Source organism: Pelodiscus sinensis, chromosome 7 (genome assembly GCF_052426305.1).
Source record: "Pelodiscus sinensis isolate ZL-2025 chromosome 7, ASM5242630v1, whole genome shotgun sequence".
Taxonomy (NCBI): Eukaryota; Metazoa; Chordata; order Testudines; family Trionychidae; genus Pelodiscus; species Pelodiscus sinensis.
In genome coordinates, this window is record NC_143058.1 from 6,487,463 (window position 1) to 6,514,353 (window position 26,891).

The 26,891-nt window shown below is 45.7% G+C and overlaps 1 protein-coding gene across 1 annotated transcript in view; it reads right to left on the bottom strand.

Moving 5' to 3' along the window:
• Positions 1 to 26,891, bottom strand: part of CNTNAP5 (contactin associated protein family member 5) — a 464,970-nt gene that overhangs the window by 157,690 nt on the left and 280,389 nt on the right. Inside the window, exon 12 of the mRNA XM_075933060.2 lies at positions 3,092 to 3,211. Coding sequence (XP_075789175.2) covers positions 3,092 to 3,211 — 120 coding nt within the window. The remainder of the gene's footprint in view (positions 1 to 3,091; positions 3,212 to 26,891) is intronic.

Here is a 26,891-nt window from a genome sequence, read left to right on the forward strand (position 1 = left end):
GCACTCTGGACAGCTCTGAATGGGAGCTGGTCATCGTACCTCATGGGATCTAGATCCTGCTGCTGAAGGCTAGCCAAAAAGCCAAAGACAACCCTGCAGAACCCTGGACAAGGGGAACTCAGCCACAATACCCTAGAGAAGGGCTGGTGGAACAGCATCCCGGGGCAGTGGCCCAGGGACATGACAGCAACTAAGTACATTGAAACTAAGCAGGTAACTGCTACTTACAGGGTCCCTGGGCCGGGACCCAGAGTAGTAGGCAGGCCTGGGTCTCCCCCAGCCCCCTGCAAACCACACCCGGGGGGAGGGAGGGAAAGAAGAGGCCTGATCTCCAGCCACTGACTGGACACTGCCTCACCTACAGATAGGCGAGTAAATACTGTGAGATCCCTGCTCCCCCACTCCCCCCAGCCACCAAGGGTTGCTCGCACAAAGAATGGAACCTGTTACACCCCCTGTCAAAAATTATTGCCCATCCCTGATGTAAGGCTCATTCTGTGTCCAGGGTGCTCGGAAATTAATTTGGAGAGGAGATGTGGTGGTCTAACACAGCCACAATTACCAGCCGAGAAGAGGGTATGGTGTAGTCCCCCAGCTGTAGATGCAACCAGTGTAGAGTGGGGAAGAGTAGGGTAATGGTCCCCATTCCTTTCCCTTCTCAGTCAGCTATATTTTGACATCTCCCTCCACAGGGTGAAAGAGGGGAGAGAACTTGTCTCAAAGATTTAATGTCAAAATCTGTTCTCACTCAAGCAGAAACAACTCTCCACGTGAATTGCACTCAGATCTCTGAGGGAAGATTTAACTGAGATTTATATTTTATTTTAAGCTATGGGAGCACAAGCTTGAAGAGTCATAACTAAATGATGGTCTTTCTAGGTTCCTACTTTGGCTCCCACTTACATGGCAGCCATCTGAGCTGCTCCTAAGGGCGAGAAGATACAACGATATTTCTCATTTACTTCCATGGTGGTTGGAGGAAAGTTGGAGGGTTCATCTGTATTTTGTAAACATGATTATTGAATATAAAAAAAATCATTGTGGTAAGTGAAGATATTGTGGTAAGAAAGCTTGGGCAAAAAATTGAGCTCTGCAATTAGTTCAGGTTAGCAGTCAATTCTTGCTTCATTAGGCTGGGAGTTCTACAGTGTTAGCTCCATTCTGGTGAAGACTCCATCTTCTGTAGCCACGAGTCTTTGTGTATTGGGAGACAATCTCGTTGTTTCAGATAATGAGCCTCTTATGAGAGGTTATGGTCACATGGTGAGTTTCCTCCACAGTGCCCACCAAGCGTCTCATCCTAACTTGAAAAGTATCACCTCTCTCTCATGAGAGAAAGGATGCCCTATTATGTTCTTTATTAATTAAGGTTCTCCTTCTGCAAACCCTTACAGGACATGTGTCTGACTGTCATTAGGGATCATAACGAGCATCTGATGCTTTGAGCAGAGACCACGCATGGTACTGAAGTACATGTATACCTAAATTTTAGTAAGGCATTTGATATGGTCTCGCAAGAACTTATCAATAAACTAGGAAAATACAGCTTAGTTGGGGCAACTATATATGGGTGCATAACTGGCTAGATAACCGTTCTCAGAGAGTAGTTATTAACGTTTATCAGTCAAGAGCATAACAAATGGGGTTCTGCAGGGATCTGTTTTGGGACAGATTTTGTTCAATATCTTCATCAACGGTTTAGATGATAACATAGAATGTATTCTTATTACATTTGCAGATGATACCACACTGGGATGGGTTGCAACTGCTTTGGAGGATAGTTTAATAATTCAAAATGATCTGGACAAATTGGAGAAATGGTCTGAGGTAAATAGGATAAAGTTTAATAAGGACAAATGCAAAGTGCTCCGCTTAGGAAGGAACAATCAGTTTCACACATACAGAATGGGAAGTGATAGTGTAGGAAGGAGTACTGCTGAAAGGAATTTAGGAGGTCATAGTGGACCACAAGCTAAATATGAGTCAACAGCGTGACACTGTTGCAACAACAACAACAACAAAAAGCAAACATGATTCTGGGATGCATTAACAGGAGTGTTGTGAGCAAGACATGAGAAGTCATTCTTCCGCTCTACTCTGCGCTGATTAGGCCTCAGTTGGAGTATTGCATCAAGTTCTGGGTACCATATTTCAAGAAAGATGGAGAAATTCGAGAAGGTCCAGAGAAGAGCAACAAATATGATTAACGGTCTAGAAAACATGAGCTCTGAGGGGAGGCTGAAGAAATTGGGCTTGTTTAGTTTGGGGAAAGAAAAGGCTGAGGGGGGACATGATAGCAGTTTTCAGGTATCTAAAAGTGTGTCACAGGGAGAAAGGAGAAAATTGTTCTCCTTGGCCTCTGATGATAGAACAAGAAGCAATGGCCTTAAACTGCAGCAAGGGAGGTTTAGGTTGGGGATTAGGAAAAAGTTCCTAACTGTCAGGATGGTTAAACACTGGGATAAATTGCCCAGGGAGCTTGTGGAATCTCCATCACTGGAGATATAAAATAGCAGGTTAGACAGACATCTATTAGGGAAACTATAGACAGTGCTTGGTCCTGCCAAGAGGGCAGGGGACTGGACTTGATGATCTCTCGAGGTCCCTTCCATATCTAGTATTCTATGATTCTATGTGGTAGAGTTTCTACCTAACTATCCAGGTTCCTTGTGGTTCTCCTGAATCTTGCATAAGTATAGCAAAGAGACAGCTTGGTTAAGCAACAAATAAGTATTTAAAGTTTACGAGAGCTTGTAAAAATAATACTGAGGTTTGATTAAAAATTGGGATGTTTATGAAAAATGCCATGACATCTTTTCACGAAGCAACATTTGTTCTTTTAGCCATAATAAAGTCCTGCATGTCTGAGTGGTAGAAATCATGCAGGCCAAAACTGTATTTCTAGCTGACATTAATCCATAGAAATCCTTCACAAGTTTCCTTTCATCACAAAATCTATCAACCCACCGACTTTTTCCACCATCCAACTATCCACAGCTCTGTGGTTCTCTTAATGATACAAACAGAAAACATGTCATAAGATGACACTAAGAGCCAGTGTCAAACATTGATTCCCATGCAGCCCCCTTACCAGTGATATTGCAGAAAACCCGGAATGGTGCAAGAGGTCCACTTCCATCAGCATCAATGTGGAAGAAACCAGAGGTCTTTCCCTTGTGACGATAGGCTTCACACGATTGTTCATAGATGGCTACAATACAGAGAGATACAGATTACTTCAAACACACAGCGGGGGCACTGGTAAGCAATCGTTAGTGGCATTATTTATCCCTTTGATTGACTGCTGGCTTGTGTTTCTGGCCTCAGTTCAGAGAACAGGAATTAAACATGCTTGAGTGCTTTCCTGGATAGAGATTAATCTAAACATGTGCTCTCCTGAACTGGGGCCTTAAGCAATGGGATGCTGGTATTAACTGCTTAAAAGGACTCAACAAGTAATTAGGTGTGTGCCTTTGTCCAACTGAAGGTATGTAGCACACAGTGGAGAACAATAATCTACATATAACTGATAACATGGACACCTCGGACAGCCTGGACAATATAGATTACAGTGGTCCTATGTCTTCCCTGGAGTAGCTGGCTGGTTCCCCTTTAAAGAGAAGCTAAGTATTTCTTTCATTGTCCACAACCCTAGCAGAAAGGACCAACAATTGGTCTCTCCTAGGAAGACAAAGGTTCAGAACCACTCAGAGCTCCATCTGAGTGGAGGTCAAAGCCAGCTCATCCCCTTATTGCGATACAACAAACTCCTGTTTTTTTCTCCAGGTATCTCTCTTCCTATGCTGAAGAGAAAGCTTCAATACACATAATTTCAGAGGTTGGGGGTAAATGATAAAAGCAGAGACTGTCACCACAGTGCAATTAAATTGTGCTAAAAACTACCCAAGGGTAAAAAGGGTTCTTTTGATTATACACGTCTTCAGACTGCAGGCAAGAAATGACAAATCTCAATACTTAATTTATCCCTCGGGCACTATCCGATGGCTAATATTGACCTTAGGCCCATTAAGAGTCATATATGCACATATGTTTTTGCCTGTACACACACAGCACAAATAGTTAATAGTTCCACTTCTGACAGAAGCACTTGACAAGCAGTCTCCTTCGGAACTGATGCTAATACAGCCCCACAATTCATACAGCAAGCAGATTTTAACAGCAGTTGGTGGCTCCCTTGGCATTTTGGAGAATGCATTAGTCAATACAGCTCCTTTTACAGATTGTGTGTGGCAGGCCCCAAAATGGCAAGAGACCCACAAGGGGGGTGGGGAGGAGGGAGACGCAACCAAAAGAAGCACTGGAAGGGAAAGTGGTATGGATCTATTTGTACACCATATATAATAATGCCATAGTTTCAAGGCTAATGAGTCAATTTCTGGCAGGCTTCATTTACAACAAAGAGAAATACCCCCCATAATCCACGTCATGGAGATAAAGAGGAGGGTCAGCTAGATGAAGACTGTATGAAGATCTTTTGATTGAATGTTGCGTGCCTATGCTCTTGATCCCACTGCAAGAGGAACAGATCCTACCTCCAACTAGAACCTGACTACACTGATCTGAGTTTATTAACCATAACACTTTTACTATTTAACTAATTTAAAAAAAAAAAACCTCAGCCTCAACTTGGCAGATAGATCAAGACAATTTCTTCCTCTGAGACGCAAGGTAGTTCTGAAAACGCAAACAAACAGCAACACACAGCCTTGCAGTGAGTAAGCTCATTAGTGATAACGATAGCAGAACACAGGGTAATATACTTGAGTATTATCTTTGGCCGCTGCAAGGTCAAATCTCTATTTTTTTTTTCTTGCCCTCTGATGTTATGTGCACATTTAACAGCTTTTCACACACACACACGCACCACTCTACAGCAACACAAGACGCATACAACCCGAGAGGTACGCAGGGGAATTTGCAAGTCTCCCATTTGGTAGATCTTTCCCATTTCTTCCTGAGCTCCATCTACTTAGCAGCAGCCAGAGCTGGATAGTTAAATTAGATACACTGTAGTGTTTGTAGTGTTGATGTTGGACAGAAAGCTTTGCTGTTCACCGTATCTTTCCTCCAGAAGGGTCTCAAGGAGGATTGCTATCTGAATCTAAAGAAATCGCTCCCTCCCGCTGCCGCAGAAAGGCAGCCCCCCTCTGGCTTGGAACAGAGGAGCAATTCTGTACTAGGAAGATCACACAGTCGATAGTTAAGGAAAAGAGAAGAGTCGTGGTCTCAAATAGATGAAGTTTCACAAGGAAAGATTTCAAATAGCCAGACTGGAACTCTGGATAGTGCACCAGGGATGATGCTGCCAAATGCTGAGAGATGAAAGAGCCATAAGTGATCAATCCTGCGTCTTTACATCTACTATGAAAGCAGCGGTTCCAGGAGCACCTTCCTGGGGGCACGGTCTGCAGGTGACTGAAGGAAAAGGATGCCAGAGTGGAGGACTGGAAATATATGGATCTGGCCTAGGGTTAACAGCTAGACTGGGATCCACACCTTATTTTATTCATACTTGGAAGTGCGGGGAGGGGACCTATTTGTCCTGGAACAGGGTTTTTTTTCTCCATGAGGGCTGAGGGGTCGTTACAGAGGACAGTGCCCTAGCGGTGTTCAAGCTGGCTGACCATATGGCCTGGGCTTGCTAGTTTGTTTCCCAGTTCCTTGAGGGTCAAAGTTCACAACAAGCGATGGCACGTCTTGATGCTCCGCAGTAAAAACAGAGCTTTCTGTGCTATCACTGTTGCTTTTCTTCAAGGGTCAAGTGTCGGGGGCCTAGATCAACCACATCAGTTCATGGCTGAGCCTCTGGGGGGTTTTGGTGTGGGCAAAACAGTAGCTGGGTGCCAATCATCTCTTCCTTTGGCTCGCGCAGCCAATGTTGAGGTTGATGAAAGCAACCAGGGGGATCAGGTCTCAGTGAGGACTAGCTCATCCTTTACTTCCTCGCTGAGTTTATTTGAAAACAAGGCAACTGAGGTATCATTCCATTCAGTGTCAGCTGCAGGTCGATGGAACCGGGTGGCATACAAGGCAGCTGGACCTTGTCCTCACCGTAGCCTTTGTAGTGCAACGTCTGCTGAGCAAGTGAGGCGAGGGTTGTCAAAAGTGGCTAAAAGTGTGCACAGGAAGTTATTGCCGTCCATTAATACTGGGCGGTTCCGCCCCAGTCGGGGAGAGGCCCCAGTCAACACCTCCCCAGCTAGGAAATGGATCTCTCTGGCCTACAGTATATTCAAGGATAAGCAGCAAAAGGAGACAGCACTGGTTCAAAATCCTCCTGAACCTCTGGTAGCGGCCAAGAAAAGATTTGGGTCAAGGACCCACCTGAGCACAGAGCACGGACGTCTCTTTGTGGGACTGCGCTGGCTGTACGCAGAGGGTCTGATTTCCTTCCGGGAGCTACACCACTTGAGATGGTGACAGCTGCTCCTCAGATGCAGTTCGCTGGCAGGCCAGCAGATGCTTTATTTACCTGTCTGTCTGCTCACAGCTCCCATTGGCTACAGTGTGCCATTCCTGGCCAATGAGAGCTGCCGGAAGTGGTGGCCCTACTGTGTTGCTTCCCACAGCGCCCATTGTCCGGGAATTGCAAACTGCCACCAATAGGAGCTGCAAGCAGACATACCTACAGATGCACGGGTAAATAAAGTGTCTGCCAGCCTACCAGGGGCTATCCTTAGTGAATCATGTCTGGCCCATGGGCCACTTACTGCCCACCCCAGTATTAGGCTCAAATAAGGGTCAGAATCAGGCTGGGGTCAAAAAAAGGAGATTAGAGGAAGTTCTAGGCCAGAGTCAAGGTCAGGCTAGGATTGGGGACCAGGGCTCGGAAGAGCTGAGGTCTGAAGTCACTGCAGGCCCAAAGTCTGTGCTCCAGGGTTAAACAGGGTGTTTGGCCAATCAAAGGGCCACAAGGAACTGTCACTCTGGGTCCCTTGGGCATCACTGGGCGTGTCTCTGCAAAGCCTCCTAGGTGCATGGTGAGAACGCCAGTCATCCCAGCTCTGTAGGCCAGATTTCTAGCCCCCACATCCTGGCAGCCACCAAGAGAATCACCCCCCGCAACTTTTCCCAGGACACGGATGTTGTTTTCCTCTCTCATCAGGGCTGTCAAGACGCAATGAAACACCTGTTTAGAGCTTTATCTTTCTAGGCAGGAGGAGCCAAACATGCAATGAGTGTGATCCTCTGACATCTGAGACAGCTGACGGTGCTCAGCACCTGGCTGAATTGAGTCCCTAAGTAATACTCCTGAATTAAAACCAGCTAAGCTACTCTCTTCCTGAGGGTCGCATTTATTTGTTCTGTCTGACGCACCGTTAAATGGCGAGAGGTATTAAATTAAAAAAACCAAACAACCACAGCCTGTGCCTCATGTATTCACAGTCTCAAAGGCAACAGGAAGTCTTTCAAGTACAGATACTGCTGACAAAGGCAACCGGGATATGGGGGAGAGGGGAGGAGATCATAACAGACGATTAAGTGGCTAGCCAAGCAGTCATGCTTTGATGAATTCATAAGGTTCCCAAATTGCAATTCATTTAGTGAATTTGCTGTCATCATCGATACAGAACAATTTATCTTGGCTCATTAGGGAACGCGTTGATTGCATCCTTTGCTTTTTTATTTATTTAGTACAAAGAATGGCGTAAGGAGTGCAGATCTAAGATATTGGGTGTTGGCAGTGAACTAAGAGCGGTTACAAACCATTCTTTGTTACTGGGTCTTTCTCCCCACCCCCAGTGTCACATTGCTTAGAGACCATATACCTTATCTCCAAATTAACCAGGAAATGTGAGAAGACCCAGCCATCCGTAATCCAGGCTTGTTCACCCCCCAGATGACACTTTTGCCACCATGGTGGTGGTGAACGACAGTCTGCAGAGACAGACCTTGGGGCCACATGCTCAGCTGACATGAATCAACACAGCAGTATTGGTTTCGATGGAGCGATGCTGATTTACATCAAAGGAGAATCTGCCCTAGCACGCCTTCCCCTTCACAATAACAGTTACAATAGTAAATAATTAGCAAGACTTTGGGAAGAGAGAGAAATGATCATGCTTCCGGGAATAACGCAGCCTCTAACTACTGGGGCTAGAAGGAAGCTATTCCTGTGGGTGGTTTATTCTATAGCAACCTACTGCAGGGGTACGTCTAGACTGGCAAGTTTTTCCACAAAAGCAACTGCAAAACTTGCCAGATGTCTACACTGGCCACTTGATTTTGCGCAAAAGCACTGACGTTCTACTGTCCAAAATCAGTGCTTCTTGTGCAAATGCTTTGACATTCCCATTCAGGCAAAAGCCCTTTTCTGGAATTGTTTTTGCGCAAGAGGGCCAGTGTAGACAGCTAAAAACTGTTTAGCGCAAAAAAGCCCCGATGGTGAAAATGGAGATCGGGGCTTTCTTGCACAAAACCGCGTCTAGATTGGCATGGACACTTTTTTGCAAAACGTGCTTTTGCGGAAAAGCATCCCTGCCAATCTAGACGCTCTTTTCCACAAATGCTTTTCACAGAAAAACTTTTCCGTGAAAAGCATTTGCGGAAAATCATGCCAGTCTAGACGCAGCCCAGGGGGTTTACACTGTTCTGTAACGCAACTGGTATAAGAGGATACTTGACTAAAGATGAACTGTGGGTCCTATGGTCAGGGGTCAAGAAGTAGGTGAAACTTGCATGAAACAGTGTCTAAAGGGACACACATATTTCCCCCCCCCCCTCCAGAGACACTTTCTTACCATTGTTGTAAGAAACTAGGCCTGGTTGACTGGAATTTGCCAAATAAACTCACACATTTAGAAATGTAATGGAAAAGAACTAGCTGAAATAACTCTGACAAACTGTTTTGCTTTTCGCTGTTTAGGTGGTTTTCTTTTTTCATCTCTCTCATCCTGAATAACAAAAATACACTGGTCAGTTTCAATTTGATTCCTTGTCACTCTCAAGATTTTCACGGAGGTGCCTAATGCTTCCGTGCTCAGCACTGAAGAGAAACTGGTCTCTATGTCATTTTATTTTAATGTTTCCAGTAGAATATATTTTATACAATCACAAAGGTTTCCAGTCATACTGGGTTTTATAAAAGCGTATGATCATCCCAGGGCACTGGTAACCTGGAATTTCAGTAAATAAGACTCTGGGTAATCAAATCTTGTCTCAATTTGGGTCTATGACACCAGCCGCACTATTGTATTTGAAAAGATGACATGAGTGCAGCAGGGTGGTGACTGTGTGTTAATACGTGTTGCTGTCATGGCAGGAGCAATTGCTACTACTGATTATCTGGCAGGCACCTATAATGTGCTTGGATCAGAGATGAAAACACAATGGGAACGCACAAGGGCCATGGTGTTGACAGCTCTGTGACAGATGGAAAACTGAGAGGGAGGCAGAATGGTTTCCCCATCTATAATAAATAAGGAAACTTACCGGTTGATATAGGCAGGAAAAGGTGTGTGGAAGGAGGCAAGTGCTTTTCTTTGGCTTGGGAAAGGTGTTTGGTGCATTACATAACAGAAGGTGCAATCCCCCCCTCCCAATAAAAGAAGGACACAATGTCCTGTTTTTTATCATTATATGCAGGTCGTCTGTACTCATTTTCTTGTGTCCTCTTCATTCTGATCTCTGCTTCACATTTTCTATAGGCTGTATTTACACTAAAATTATGAAATTTCTATTTTGCTCCCCAGGGCCTTCATGCTTCAGGTTCCATGACCCTGAAGCTGTCTGCATGGCCAAGAGAAAGGGAAAGCTCTTTCCCCATGGTGTTCAGAGTCAGAAAAACCTTGTGGAAGTGCAAAACAGAGTAAGGGTACATCTAGACTGCAAGGCCACTTCGGGATACTGGAAGTATCCTGAAATAGCTACCCCGTGTCCAAGGAATGCGTCCACTATTTCAAAATAATTTTCAAACTAATGGACTCGCTATTTCAGCATCCCTGTAAATGTTGTTTTACAAGGAATAAGGGACATCTTGAAATAGTGCTTTATTTCAAAATGTGGTGCTGTGTAGATGCACCAAATTTTGAAATAGCTTATTTTGAAATAAAATCCAAATAAGATACGGAATTTGCATAGCACAAATTGTGTATCTTATTTTGATTTTAGAGTGCAGTCTAGATGTAGCCTAAGAGTCAATTGCACAGAACAAGGCTCTCCTGAGTATCTTATCTGCGTAAACAAAGCAAATATTTGTGTGTCAAGTTATGGTTCCTGCTGAACAGCCAAACTTTTGTGGGTTGAGATTCAACCATTTTGGGATCAATCTCAGAGGGATACACATCTGTTAGTCTGTAACTTTAAAAACAAGTGACCCTGTGATACCTTAGATACTAACCAAAATATAGAGAATCATGAACTCTTGTGGGCACCCACTTCGTCAGATGAACTGGAGTGAAAATAACAGAAACCAAGCTATATATGAAACAAAACACAGGACTATGTAGCACTTTAATAGTCCTGGTTTTTGTTTCAGCTACACCAGACTAACACGGCTACATTTCTATCACAAGCTATATGGCTATATCTAGATTGCATCCCTTTTTTGTAAAAGGGATGCAAATTAGACGTATTGCAATTGCTAATGAAGCGGGGATTTAAATCTCCCCCGCTTCATTAGCATAAAAATGGCTGCCACTTTTTTTCGGCATGGAGGTTTGCCGGAAAAAAGTGCCAGTCTAAACGCGGATCTTTCGGAAAATAAAGCCTTTTCCGAAAGATCCCTTATCCCTTATTTTAAGAGGGATAAGGGATCTTTCAGAAAAGGCTTTATTTTCCACAAGATCCTAGGCCATTGCCTAGGGCTCTGCGTTAAACGGGGCACCCAATGATGACGTCACACCATTGAGGGCTGTGGAGGTGGGGGCGCCGATCGCACATTCTGCCTGGGGCGCCAGCTGCCGGCAGCCTGCATCAGGCCGCCCTTGACTGTAGTGGTCCTTAATGTCTCCACTTTGCAAGAGTTAGTCAGGCAATGGGGCTGTCCTAACAATAGGGAATAGATATAACAGTTTAAGGCTATGTCTAGACTGCAGGCTTCTTTCGAAAGAGGCTCTTTCGAAAGATCGCATCTAGACTGCAGGCGGATCTTTCGAAAGAGCAAGCCGCTTTTTCGAAAGAGAGCACCCAGCGAGTCTGGATGCTCTCTTTCGAGGAAGCCCTATTTACATTGAAGAACGCCTTCTTTCGAAAGGAGAACTTTCGAAAGAAGGCGTTCTTCCTCGTGAAACGAGGTTTACCGCCATCGAAAGAAAAGCCGCGTTCTTTCGAAATAATTTCGAAAGAACGCGGCTTGAGTCTGGACGCAGGGGAAGTTTTTTCGGGAAAAGACTACTTTTCCCGAAAAAACCCCTGAGTCTGGACACAGCCTAAGTGTTAGCAAATGTTGACATGGTAATGTTAACCAGTGTTTGTACTAATGACACTTTTACCAAACAGACTAGGGTAATTCAGAGTTTACTAAGAGTAGAGTGCATCAGATTATTTCAAATCACCATTTATCTAATAAAAATGGCCATTTAATTATTTTTTTCTTGTTAAGGATTTGACATTACCTAATTTTTTATTTTTTGTGGAAAAAGTGATTTTTTAAAATTTCTCACTAAATCAAAATGTGACTAGCTTTCTCAGAGCTTTGTAGACATTAATTTGGCTTTTAACAACATTATTCAATAGACAGTGTGATGAAATACATATTATTTAAAACTGGAAAACACAAGTGTAAAACATTTTCTGGAGGAAAAATTGATCCCATTTTTGATTTTGAGCATTCCAATTTTTTTCACCATCTCTGATCTAAGGTTTTATCCTTCTCTGGTGTAAGCCAGCATCTCTCCATTGGCGTCAATGGCAGTATACTGATTTACAGCCTTTGAGAGTCTCAATGTCTCTTATCACATTTGTGATAAATCGATCTGTTTTTATTATTTTTCTCTCCCTTTAGCTCTCACAGAACTATGAGAGCGTGAGCCAGATGTTATTCTGCCTCCTAGACCACACTTGACAATGGAATTCCACTGGCTGGGCCAGATTCTGCCATCATTCAAATCAGTGCATGTTCTTTGAAGTCAACAGGATTGTGAATAACAGGGACAGCATCTCAAAACAACAGGGCAGAAACGAGGCTGCAGAATATTTCTTACGGACACAATGCACTGGCTAGAAAGAGCCCATCTTGGCTTGCAGATCCAGGGCTAGGTTAACAGTCTGAAACTTATTTTTCTGGCACTCAGAAAAACTCTGATTTTTGAACAATGTAGAAACAATACACAGAGAACTGGGTAAATCCACTTTTGCAGTCTGTTTTCAGAGAAGGGCTGTGCTCTTTGAAGCAGTTTTGAAAGAATGCAGCACTGAGGCATTTAAAATCCTCCCAAATGGAATTACTCAAGCGGACGTAGCTTGAGAGTGACAATCCTCACTCCATGGGTTTCACGATTCTCTAAGTGCCATCCGTCTCTTTTCTGATTGGCTTTTCTGGAGTAGGGTGAGCTGTCCTGATGGAGTTCTTATCATGCACCCAACCGATAGTTCAAAATGATGCTCCCCCAATTTCTGTCTCATCTATAAACGGTCTCAGTGATGTTTGTATGCTTTCTTCCAGAACTGATAAAAAATGTTAAACAGTGAAGGGCCGAGAGCCAGCCCCTGTGGATCCCACTGACAACAGACCCATTCAATGACAAGTCCCCAGGTTTCATCTCCAGCTAAACCCACTTTTCAGAACACCCAGCCTGTCTCTGAGCAGGGCTCTCACATTTCACTGAATGTTATCAATTCATCATCGCGTCTGTTTTTACAGCTCCTGGCCTGTCTCCTGAGTCTAGGGACGACTGATATGACATCCAGAGTTTCTTCAGACCTTTCTTCTCAGGGCTTCAGCTTTATTTCCTCCAAATTCAATACATCAGTCAAGCCCCATAACCCAGGGCATTCTGCCAGGGCCAATCTATTCCCTACAGATTCTCACTCTACCAGCCACTTGCACAAAAGTCCCACCACCCCCATTTCCAGGAGCCGGTCTGCTTCCCATTGCTTTGCTCTGTGTCTCCTGCAGGAGGCGACCTGACTCATACCAGCGCTCTCCATGAAACAGGGCTACCTGGAGGCTTTTACAATCACCTGCTTCCTACCTTGTCGGTCTCAGCTGGCAGGTAGGTGATCTCTTACAGATGGGGATAGGTCCGATTCCCTTAAAGGGCTAGGCCCCATGACACCATCTCTTTCCCATTTCTGCCCTTTTTTCCCATCTTCCTGGATTTGTAAAAACCAGCTTTTCAAACTTTCCTGCCCTCTCTAGGGTTACCAGGTGGCTTCAAAAAAAAAAAAAAATACCGGACACACTTGATTTCAGATGGCAGGGGACCGGCTGGGAAGGGAACCGGGCTGGCTGGGAGGATGTGGTGGTGGGGGAACTGGCTGGTGGGAAGCAGGGCTGGTGTGGGAAGGGGGAGGGAGTCGGGAGAAGTGGGGCTGGCGGGGGGAAATGGGGTAAGGGGGAACTGGTCGGCAGGAAGCAGGGCTGGTTGGGGGGAGTGGAGCTGGCTGGGGGAGAGCTCGCTGGCGGGGAGCGGGACTGACCCGGGCACATGCAGATCTCAGGGTGCTGCCCATCCCACGCACAGTCCCGGCAAAGCACGAGCGAGTTCGGCCTCGGGGATTACCTCCTGCCCCACCCCCTTGCATAGTTGCATACTGCCTGGCTGGTAGACACACTCACGCAGTACGCAACCACGTACCGATACTCCTAATAATAATAAAACTTACCTAATTAGAAAATACCCAATATTTTACATGGCTGGTATTTTCTCAATTTGTTTCCAGGACAGAAAGTTGAAATACCGGACTGTCCAGTTCGAAACCAGACACCTGGCAACCCTACGCCTCTCAGCCACTGAACCCATTTTAAATGTCCCCTGAAACCTATCAGACCTGAAACGTCGCTAAAAATAGGAGCCATTTCAGCAGTCAAAGTGATGGCCCTAAGCCTGCAAACCCTTACAAATTAGGGATGTAAAAGGTTGCCTGGTAATCAGTAGCCTTGCTGGCCTGCTTACCCAGTAACTAGGGGAGGCAGCCCCCTCACACTTCAGCCCAGCTGGCAGGGTCCCGGCTGGTAAGAGCTGGACGAATGGGCTGTCCAGAAGCCGGTTAACCAGTTAAATAATTAAAATTCTATCATTTAACCTGTTAACATATTTACAACCCAGCTACAAACATGCTTCTATTCCCATTACCGATTTTTTAATGTGTTTCAGGAATAGAGTTATGGAACAGTGAGCTGGACTCCATACTGGTTCAGCCATTATCATCATTCGAGCTTTTAGCTGAAACCAGGTTGAGCAAAGCATGTAAAAAGCTTGCTTTACTTTAAACCGGGGTGGGCAATTAGTAGCTCACAGGCTGGAAGCTGTGCGCCAGGAATAGCCTCTGGAGGCCTGCCAGACTCTTTATTTATGTGCGCATCTGCAGGGACAGCTGCTCACAGACGACATTCCCTCTAATTTTATCCATGCATGTGCGGAATAAATTTTGTTATGTGCACTGAGGCTGGAGAAACGTTCACTCCCAATAGAAATATGCTTCCAGGTGAGGGAGGCTGCAGGGGCTCTGCTAATCAGCTGGGCAGCAAATGAATCTCCATTGGGCAGCTGCCCAAGCATTCAGCATTCAGGGAACACTGCTCGCAGCTCCTATTGGCTGCGGTTCACCACACATGGCCAATGGGAGCACCAGAAAGCAGTGTGCCAGCCCATGCTGCTTCCCACAATTCCCATTGGCCAGGAACGGTGAACCACAGCCAATGGGAGCTGCAAGCAACCATATCTGCAAATGCACAGGTAAGTAAAGTGTCCCGTGATCTGTGATATGTAACCTGTCCCTCAGATAGCCTCTGGCAGGTAAGAGAATGCAACGCCAATTTTTTAACAAGGCTCCAGAGATGATCCTGGCATTTACATGCTGGTAAACCTACGAGGAGAGGCTGAGGAATTTGGGCTTATTTAGTCTGCAGAAGGGAAAAGTGAGGTGGGATTTGATAGCAGCCTTCAACTACCTGATGGGAGGTTCCAAAGAGGAAGGAGAGAGGCTGTTCTCAGTGGGAGATGGCAGAACAAGGAGAAATGGTCTCAAGTTACAGTGGGGGAGATCTAGGTTGAATATTAGGAAAAACTATTTCCCTAGGGGGGTGGTGAAGCACTGGGATGGATTCCCTAGGAAGATGGTAGAATCTCCATCCCTAGAGGTTTTTAAGCCTCAGGTTGGTAAAGCCCTGGCTGGGTTGATTTAGTTGGGATTGGTCCTGCTTTGGGCAGGGGGCTGGACTTGATGACCTCCTGAGGTCTCTTCCAGCCCTAGGATTGTATGAAACCTATCTTCAGTACCATGCAAACTGCTTGAACTGATAGCAAAGAACAGAATGATCAAACACATAGATAAGCACAACCCGTCAGGGAAGAATCAACATTGCTTTTGCAAAGAGAGACACGCCTCACCTCTATTTGACTTCTTTGAAGGGATAAAACAAGCACCTGAGCAAGCAGATACAGAGCACTTTGATTTTCAGAAACTGTTTGACAAGGTCCCTCACCAACCGCTCATAAGTAAACGATCATGGAATAAGAGTGAAGGTCCTTCTTTTGGATCAGTAACTTGGTAAAATGCAGGAAAGAACAGCAGAAAGAGCCAGTTTCAGAGGAGAGATGCAAATATCAGGGTCCTTCAACTATCTCATCCAAGGCCTATGCTGTTCAACATATTCATAAATGATCTGGAAAAGGGGGTAAAGAGCAAGCTGGCAAAGTTTGGAAAAGATACAAAATTACTCAAGATAAGTCCAAAGCTGATAGAGAAGATTTAGAAAGGGATTTCACAAAACGGGGTGACTGGCAACAAGGGAGCAAATGAAATTCAATACTGATAAACAAGTAGTAATGCACACTGGAAAGCATAATCCGAAGATGGTGTCTAAATTAGATCTTACCACTTAAGAAAGAAATCTGGAAAAAAAAAAAAACCTTGGATAGTTCTCTGAAAACATCTGCTCAGTATGCAGGCACGGAAGTCAAAAAAGCTAACAAAATGTTAAGAACCATTAGAAAAGGAAGAGAGAAAACAGAAAATACCATAAAGCTACTACCTATATCTATGGTTCTGCCATGTTTGAATCAGTGTAAAGTTCTGGTCTCCTCACCTCAAATGTTTCTATATTTTAGGAATCACAAGAGTACACCGAAAGATAACAAATTATTAGGGGCATGGAACAGCTTCTGTGAGGACAGATTAAAAAGGCTGGCACTGTTCCTCTTATAAAAAGGATGGGTAGAAGTATGCTAGAGGCCTATAAAATCATGAGTGTTGTGGAGAAAGTGAACAAGGACTTACTATTTACCCTTTCATATAACACAAGAAGTAGGAGTCATCCAGTGGGTAGCAAGCCAAAGGGAGAATGTCCTCAAACAACACACCGCCAGTCTCTGGAAAGCCTTCTGATAGGATGCAATGCAAGCAAAATGTGTAACTGGGTTCAAAAACAGAATGAGAAGTTCGGGAGGATCGGTCGTTCGATGGCTATTAATATGGCCCCATGCTTTGGGTGTCCCTCAACCGCTGACTAGATGCTGGGACTGGATGCTAATGGATGAATCACTTGATAATCTCCATCAGTGGAGATATTTAAGAGCAGGTTAGGCAGACACCTGTCAGGGATGATCTAGACGGTGCTCGGTCCTGCCATGAGGGCGGGGGACTGGATTTGATCCCTCCAGGTCTCTTCCAGTTCTAGTGTTTTATGATTCTATAATTTTCCTGTTCTGTTCATTCCTTCTAAATCATCTGACACTGCCCCCTAGCAGAAGACAGGATACCGGTCTGACCACTGGTCTGACCCTGTGTCACCATTTCTCTTTTCATTGATGCAAAGGCCATTGAGGTGCATTATACAATTCCTGTAACATCCTACAACATCTGATTAAAGCAGGACCTATCAAATAGGCTCATCACATCTTTAATAAACTGGTCAACAGTGGGTTAGCTCTCCTTTCCATTTGGCCTTAGATATGGAATTTGTAGCTTGGTTCAACTTCAGCCATTAATGCCTGGCCTTCGATGTAAATCCACAGTAATTCCATCACTGTTTAGCAAAGCCGTAACCATTTGCCCACTTTTAAGTTAACTCTGGTCGAGGACAACCTATAAAAGCCAGAGCAGAGCTTACTCTTCCACAGCTGTGTTCTTTATGCACAACAAATAACATAATAAAAAAAGCTAAGCACATATCTGTTTGTGGGATCAGGGTCAAACTTTTCACTGCATATATTTTCATTTGGCTCCTTTTGCTATGTGCATACTGCAGTTGGATGTCTGATGGTAGACATCCGTGGCACAAGATGAGTCACTACTGGGCACCAGGTAGGCTTAGATAGCTCCTTCCATAGCTCACGCCGCCATGCTTTCCTTATATTTTAAGATGGGCTAGCTAGATGAAAGCTACCGAGGGAATGCAGTGGGGCCGACAGCCACTGCGAGCTCTGAGCCCCCAGAAGGGGTAGGGACGAGGCAGAAGGGGTGGGACTAGGGTACCCAGTACTCAACGCTGCCTTGCCACCAGCTTTCAGAACTGCATGGAGCGATGCTCTGGTAGGGATTCAAAGGGGCCCAGCGCCAACATCTGGCAGCATCTGGGAGCTTCGGGCTCCTTAGAATCTCCAGGCCCTAAGGCAACTGCTTTTCCCTCCCCATCAATGGGCCAGAGGGCATGGATACCTATGGGAGCTGCAGTTACCCCTCCAACTGCAGCGTAGGAACAGCCTTCATCTGCCAGCCTGCGAGTTTCTCACAATTTCCTTCCAATCTCATCCTGTCTCCATTCCCCCCACCCCTCAACTGCAACGTCAGTTCTTATGCAATATCTTCCAATGGGCTCAGAGACACCCTAGCAACTGGCTTTGTCTGGTCTAAGAGCTCCCGAGCATCCTCTTTTCTCCAGCTTCCTCATTTAAATCATTTCCCAGAGCACGCTCGCTTCCTGTGCCAGCAATCTAATTCCACTTTGATTAAAGTGGAGTCCACCATAAGCTCTGCCTCTCTCACGTATTCCCCTTGTGACAGTATACGTAAAGCCCTCTTCTTTGCACTCTTCTCATCCACACGTGGAGATGCTGACGTTTCCCTGGCTTAGCTAACCCTGCATGTTGAACTGAACTAATTGCAGCAAATGCTACAGTCGAGTTTCTGGCCTTCGGCCATTTTTCTAGTAAACTAAGCTAAGCTTCCAGGATTTATCTCCCGCTGCTTTGTAAATCACTACAAATATGAACTGCAAACACTGGCTGCTCACCAGTACTCATTACAAGTATGCCTTATGCAATCCACCACCTTTTCGGTGCTGACAACAAATAAATCGGTCAACAAATCCATTTACTTAAAAGAAAATCCAAGATTTATCTTCCCAATATACTTATAATTACATTGGAAACCGATCATAAATAGTGGACTGCAAATCCTCAATAGGCCATATTCAAAATATGAGCTGCATAGATTACTTCCAAATGGTCAATATCACGAGTTCTTGCTCTTGTTCCCTGGTTGCATGAGTTATTGTATGAAAAGTCAGGCAGAAGTAACAGAAAATCAGTTTATGGTAATGTGACAGATGAAAGGATCAAGGAAATCTAGAGAACAACAAACCTCGATGTTAATGGAACACACAGGTATTACTAAACAGTGACCGGTAATTGATACACGCAAATGTACATGCAAAATGCTAGTTGAGCTTAGAGTGGTTAGATCCATTCCGGCTCATTTAATTAGCTCTGTGCTTTCTGTTTCTTTGAATTAAGGACTCTACAGAGAAAAAACAACAACGTACTAAAAGATGGACATTGGGTCAGCTGATTGGAACTGTCAATTGGGCATTCTTGGGTACTCTTTCCATTTCTGCCATTAGCATCAGTGGCCTGGGGAAAGTCAATTCCCACAGCTAAGAGATCCTAGGATGAAGGGTCAAAATCATTATTTTACCCAGTAGTTTTACACATCAAACCCAATCGATCTGCTCTACATCTATTTGCATATGCAATCCTGTCCAGTCAAGCCAAACCATAGTGTTCTTATCAATAATATGCAAGGCACAGAGGCCTCCAGGAAGTGGACTCATTTTGCAATCCTGGACAAGGTGTGTCATGGTTTGTGGTGACCCATGATGACATGGTGGACTGGCTCAAAAACACCTTTGAAATTCTGCTGAAGTCCCATATATGGTACAAAACCGATTGAGGAGGTTCCATTATAGTAAATCAAACCTTGGTTGATGCCGAGCAGGCTCTGAGACAAGGTAATTATTGGTCACCTTCTCTGCCAATCACAAAGCTCACCCTGTGTCCTCTACAATGAATCTCTCACATGGTAAATCTATCCACAATGGGTGTCATGAGTATAGGTGACTTTATGGTGGATTAAACAAATTTTTAGCTAATGATAAATGTGGCATAATATGCAATCTCATCACAAGATTTTTCATCATGAGTCTCAGGAGGATGGATGTTTGATCAAACACCCTTGTAAGCAACATATGAAGGAACATGCAATTAGAGATTCTTTGCTTTAACTGAAGAAAGATTAAGGGAGTCAGGCAATTATGGGAGTGATTGTCACCCTCACCCTTATAGTACAATTGTCATGTTAAATGACAGAAACTGAAATCTTCACTCCTGGAAACTGGTTTTGACAGCGATGCTGTTGACAGACGGCTTATTGTCCCTTTGTAAAATAGTTATTGATCTGATACAGGATGTGTTATTTCCATAGACAGATGAAAATTCATCTAACCACAATATCATCTTAATGGCTGATCACAAGACATATTTTTATTACCTTAAGAGATAGAGTAATCAAATGTTCCAATGTTTAGGGACAGTCCCAATATTCAGGGCTTTTTCTTCTGTAGGTACCTATACTCCCTACTCTATCCCCAAATTCTTAGTTATCTGGAAAACCTACTCAGGGATCACCCAGTTTCACTAGAATTCAAACCAAGCCTCTGGCAAGGGGAGGTCATGTCAACCAGTTCTCTTCAGACCCTTCTCCACTGAGGTTTGGCTCAGGGCTGCACGTCAGTCACTTGGCTGCAGGGCTACTGCACCCCACACTAGACTCTTGGTCACATGTGGGTCTTTGATTGAGAAGATGGAAGAGGGAGGGCCTAAGCTTCTCCTGACAAGGGGCAACACCGGAGGGTGAATGGAAAGGAGGAGCTGGAAGAGGAGAAAAGGAGACTGAAAAGGTGACATGAGAACCACTCAAGCGGGAGATAGGACTGTTGCGATAAAGCAAAGTTCACGGACCTTGCTCTGCAGTACACTGAAAGATAGCGCCTCGGAGACTGAGACAGAAAGACGGATGTGGAGATGATCTGATGGAGCACCTTTGTTTCAAAGGCGTTCAGGCCTGACAAAAGGCACATCTTAAAAATGCGGAGTCTGTCCCCCACTTGCTCCATCTTTGAACACCAGGAGTAAATTCCAGAGCAAAAAATCCATCCTGCGATGAAAGCAAGAAAGAATGAGAAGAAAAACAAGGAACTGAATTATTCTTGATCTACGTGCTTTCTAAAGCAAAGGCTCTCTGCAGAAGTCTGTGCTCCGGAAGAGTACAGGTAAGATATTTATAATACGCTCAACAAACAGGAAGACAAATCATATCCACATATGGGAAGGATGCAATAAGGGAAGTTTATTGAAAGGAAGAGTAGGTTTGATATCAACATTGAACATACGCACAGCTAAGTCATAAACCTCCAATACAGCTGTCCACGTACTTTGGAAAGTATCTGTCCTGTGAGTTTGCCGATATTGACAATGTTATGCAGTGCTTAGTGCAGGAAGCTGGCCATTCAGAGTACCTAGATGCTACTCTACCAGCCTTACCACTAGAAGTAAATTACTTAATTTCTAAGCCTCTCTTGCCCAATCTGTACAATGGGTTTAGCGGCGAGGAGTCCTGTGGCACCTTATAGACTAACTGAAGTGTTGAAGCATAAGCCTTTGTGGGCAATGACCCACTTTGTCAGATGCATGTCTTTGCCATGAAAGCTTATTCTCCAACACTTCAGTTAGTCTATAAGGTGCCACAGGATTCCTCGCTGCTTTTGCAGATTCAGACTAACACGGCTACTCCTCTGATACTTGACACAATGGGTTTAGTACTTCCCGACACGATAGAGGCTTTATTGAGACAATGGGCTGGGTTCTCCGCTGCTGTTAAATGGTGTAGTGAAACTGAGGATCTGGCCCAACTCATCTTCTATATATTTTGAGTTTGTCTGTCCATGTGTCCGCCCATCCATCTGTTCAAGAACTCCTCCTAAACGCTAAGAGCCAGAACCACCAAATTTGGTCAGGGTTTGGTGGTGCCAGAAAAATGGAAAGTGCCTGGAATAAGATTGATTCTCACAAAACCAGACAGAAGGGAGACAGAAAGGCAGGTGGCAGGGACTGCCCCAGCCCTGAGTCTCCGACCTTGCAGGTATCCTGCAATTCATATGGGGGCATTGCTGGCTGTTTTCCTTTGTCAGGGAGTGAGGGGAAAGTGCACAGTTTGCTGCATTCCTCACTCTGGCTGGGAAGCACAGGGGGAAGATGAAGCTGGTCTGCCCCAGCCAGGGGACATGAACCCCTCCCCCAGATGTGCTCACTGGAGCTGCAGCAGCCATGGAAAGTTGCTTCTCACCTGGCCCCAAGATGCTGCAGTGAGAGGGGCCTAGGATGTCCGATCTCCATGGGGCAGCCAGCATCCTGACCCCCCCCCCCTTCTCAGCCCTACCCCAGAGCAATGCTTTAAATGACACATGGACAGTTTTGTTTTATTTGCCAATTAATTGAGTTCAGGACCCCTACGTATTATTTTCAGTGACAGCGTTAAGAGCTGCCACCTGTCTGAGTTGCCCAGGATCATCCAGTTACAGGAAACCTGGACATCTTCCCAGGATAATTAAAATTCCTTGATTTTATCATTCATTTTATAATCCCCACCCCGACAGCTGTCCCAGGGGGCACTGCATGATGGTGGCACCTGCCCAGAGGCAGATCTGGTTCTAGCAGTCACTGGGGAAGCTTATTCTCCAACACTTCAGTTAGTCAATAAGGTGCCACAGGACTCCTTGCCGCTTTTGCAGATTTAGACTAACACGGCGACCCCTCTGATACTGGGGCAGGGTAACTCAGGAGCAGTGCAGGGATGACATGTCCCATCACCACTGTGAAGTTACTAGCTGCAGGGGTTACCACCAGGCAGGAGCAGAATGGAGCTGCCAATCATGGTGCAAAGTCCATGCCCGGGGCAGCCCCGGGAGGGAATGGAACGACAGTGCCCTCAGTATGGGCTGGACAGGTGGTCTCTGGGTTGTATAGGGTGGCATGTGGTGAGCAGCAAGAGGACCCATTTTTGTATCTCAGAACTGGCAACCCTAAGTGGCATTATTATTAAAAATCTCCTTCCAAGGCCCACGGGCTCCCTTCTGCGACGCTTGCCTTGTACTAAGAGCGGTATGGCATTTCCACCCTGTAAGGGGTCATCCCGCTGGCCACTCGAAAGGCCTCCCAGGCCCGGGCAAGATCCATCAAGCTCCAAAGCAAATATCAAGGCTTAAATTCAATTCTGTTAATTATCTTCGCTCAGAGCGTTCGGACAAGCTGACAGCTCCACAACGGGGAGAATTTTGCCATTTCCGACGTTTCGCATTGTCTTTTCTGCCAGCGTTCAGCGCTCTGTGCTCAGGCGAACGTTGCCAAGAAAGGATCCACTTTCTAAAAGCTACAGCATCGCTCTTAGCCTGAATTTCACAGCACACAGGAGGAGGAGATGAGAAAGGCTAAGGGGATAACAGAATAAATGTAAGCGGGGGAATGATCCCGCTCTTGTGCGGAACTTTCCTGGCTTCTATACCACCCCGGTGAAATGAACCAGCGAAAGGATCTGAGTCCCCGCTCCCACTTCCTTTACCCCACGGCTCCCTGATCCTGAGGGCTCCCCCTTCACTCTCCTGAGTAGCAGAGCCCTCGAAACCCCAACAAGGCTGGGCCCAGGTTTCCTGGGGCTTAATCCCCGACCTTGTAGTCACTAGGGGCAGGAGTTAGGGTGTCCCCACTCCAAGGTGCTCTCTTTACACTGCAGGCCTTCTTGGCCCAGTGATCACTTCATTAGGTTCAAAGCAAATACAATTTATTAAACATTAACTGATTAAAGAGAATAGAATAAGAAACAATGAGAATGGTTAAATGAGAACACACAGCCCTGCTCTGTAGCACAGGGACATCAACACAGCAGCCTGTAGAGTGTAAGGACAGTTCACAGTCTCTTCCTTAGAAGCCCTGGAAGTGCTGCAAGGGGCTGCAGGCTGGACACGCTTGCACTGGCAGTGACCACACAGCCTCAGTCTCTAAGTGGCCAGACCCCTCTCCCAGTCCAGAGCCTTTCCCCACACTTTGCAGGTCCCAGTAGCTCACCACATCCAGCTGCAGGCTATGCTGCTTGGCCAGTTCCAGCTCCCTGTGTTGCTTCTCTGTTCCTTTTGGCTTTCTGAGCACTGCCAGTCTGCTGCTCAACACAGGGTCTGCACTGCTTGGCCTGTCTGTGTCTGGTTCTGTCTCTGCTGGACTTCTTCTTGTACTCCTCTTTCAGATCTCTGTCTTTGCAGGACCTCTCCTGCACACAGCTCGCTCTGCCCTTTCAGCTCCCTGTTTGCTCAGAGAGAGAGCCAGAACAATCCCCACTTACAACCTGCCAGTCAGGCTGAGCTGGAGTGTTGACTGCTTTCCATTGTCTCTGGGGTCTGTCAGTCTCATGAACCCTTCCCCTTCTGAAGCTGGTAAACCAAAAAACTCCCACAGAGTTTTAGTAAGGGGTAACAGTCCCCTTACATAAAGGTCAATGACCATTTAACGGGGTGGGGAATTTTGTTTTTTCCTTTTTGAGTCAGGGGGCTGCTGACCAACAGGGAAATCAGTTGGGGACCACACAGACATGAGAAGCAAAAAACAAAACAAAAACAAACCCAAAACAAACCCACATTTCCCTTGCACACCAAAGCCTATAGGGTTTCCATGCTAGTGCATTTGTGCCCCCCGCTCCAGCTTTGAGTTGGGGCTGTAAATTAGGAGTTCAGTGTATGGAAGGGGGCTGCCAGGAGGGAGGGTGCAGGAAAGGGTCGGGGGTTGGTGATCTGGGAGGGAGGGAGGTAGAATGCAGGAGCAGGGAAGGATCTGGGTGTGACAGGGCCTGAGCACCAGATACCTTATGTTGAGGGGAGCCCTGAGCCTCATGGGCCTGATCCAGCCAATCTGGGACGCCTGATCCAGCCCCCGGGCCATAGGGGGCCCTGATTTAACAGGGCTGTAACATTTTGTAACGCTAGACCCGTGATCACCAACCAGTAGATCGCGAGCTACCGGTAGATCTCAGGGGCTCTAAGAGTAGCTCTTGAGCCCTCTCTGAACTGCCCGCCTGTGCAGTACATTTACATTAGATTTCCTCATTTGAGGAGCAGCTACTCACCGAGCAACAACACAGGTGAGTAGCTGAGAGGAATGGTGGGAGCTGGGAGGTCGGGAGGGCTGAAACACCCCAGCAAGCTGACTGTGGCTTTCAGCTGAAAGAGGCTGCCCCGCGCTCCAGCTGATTGGCGGCTTCTCCTCTGAGCCTGCCCACATGGGGCTTGGTGCACCCTGGCTAAGCGCCATGGCCAGCTGGCCGGGCAGCCACTTCTCTTCCTTCCTGCCCGGCTGCCCTGCGCTCAGCCCAGGGAGGCTTTGTCTAGCTCCAGCTGTGCTGCAGCAAGCTTCCCAGGCTGAGCGCAGGATCACAGATGCCCATCTGATGGACTGTATATGACTAGCAATCTCAGACTACCACCCAGACTTCAAGACACTGGCAGATACTGTTCAGTCACAGGTGTCACACGGAGACTTTGTTTTTGGAAGAAAAAACACATAATTATCAATACTTGATTTTAGCTTTACAAAATAGCAGAGAACAAAATGTAGAATTGTAAATGCTTCATTTGACATTTAAATAGCATGAATTAAAAACAGACCATTTTTTTCATAACTATAAACATGTGATTTTAACTTTATATATTGCATAATTTAAAAATAAACTGTTTAACAGAGTGTATAAGGGCTGGGGATAGCAAGTGATGGACAGGAGACTAGAGAGGGCGGGGCTTCAAGGAAGGGGCGGGGCTTCAAGGAAGGGGCGGGGTGGTAGATCATCTCCTGTTCTGAGACTTAAAACGTGATCTTGGGTGTAAAAAGGTTGGAGACCACTGCTCTAGACCATGTTACCGAGACCTAATAATAAAGATTGGTCTCTTACCCCTTCTGTGTGGCACATCCTTGTTTCACAGGAAACGGACCATGTTGATAGTTTGGCATTTATACTGAAAACTCGTAATTAAAAGTTAATCTAAATACAGACACGCAGAAGTTGTGCTTTGTTATTCTTTTTTTTGTTGGTTTTGCACCCCTTCCTTGAGCTGCTGGAGGATTTCACAGTGTTTGCTTTCTGGAAAAGCAAACTAAGAGGCAGAGGCGTTACTCACTTTATTAGTCTAGACTTCTCCCGGCCCACAGAGCACTCCCATAAGTAGTGGTAAGTCCTGTCTTGCAGAACCATGTCATAGAAGGGAGTGCAAGGGCCATCTCATTGGGACCTCTGCTAAGATGCAGGATTTGTAAAAAGACAATATCCCAGTGACTCACGATAGGAAAGGCTCAATCTACAGGCTACAAGCTATGCACAATGGGAATGCCAGATGAGAACGGTGTCAGAACATCAGTAACAAAGGGTGCCACAAAGCCATGGCCCTTACGGGCAAACAAACTGCACGGAGCATGTTTAAAGCAAACAAACAAAACGTAAGGTTGTGGAATCCCCATCTGTGGAGATATTGAAGAGTAGATTAGATAAATGTCTATCAGGGATGGTCTAGACAGTACTTGGTCCTTCCATGGGGGCAGGGGACTGGACTCGATGACCTCTCGAGGTCCCTGCCAGTCCTAGTATTCTATGATTCTATGTAACAGAATAGCAATGTGTATAGTAGAGGTGCTGGGAGCCCTTGAACCAAACTATAAACCCCATATAGGATGGAAGCCCTATCAAGCTGGAGGTGAAGGGGTGGGGGGGGGGGTGGCAGCTCCCTTAGTCCCAACACCTATGAATCTAGCTTTGTGAAACTACAATGAACTAATGCGCTCAGAAAATACTGGTGTAACTGGAAGGGAACGAGCGTGTGGTTTCCAGACATGTTTCTAGCAGCTAATGTAGCCCGCACAAGTCCAGACTATGGATTGACTGTGTCTTTAGGACACTGATTTAGCTCCAGATCAGAGGAGCGGAAAAGAAGCTACACAATGTCTTCTGGCAGAGGAATTTAATGCACCTCACAACATCCCTGTATGGCGTAAGATCTTATCCCATTAGAGTGATGGGGAGATGGAAGCAGAAGGAAATAGCCGGCACGCAAAGGCGCACAGCACATGGCAATAGCCACAGAAACTGAACGGAAATTCAGGGTATAGGTGACTGGCTCAGGATCACATGGAAAATCTCTAAATTCTGGTCCCCTGTTGAACTAGGGTTGTAATAGCGCAGTTGATTAACTGAGACGCAAAAGCTAATAGGTTAATGCTATAGACTACACGCATTTCCCTCCCCGCTTGGCAGTAAACTTTTTAGCAGGCTGGCCAGCAGCCTGGCTCTGTGTTGGCTCATGCCGGGTCCGAGACCTACCCCCACTGTGGCTCTGCATTTCAAGTCTATTAGGAGCTGAGCAAGCAGGCAGCTTTGCTCAGTTCCAGCTCACACCGGGTCTG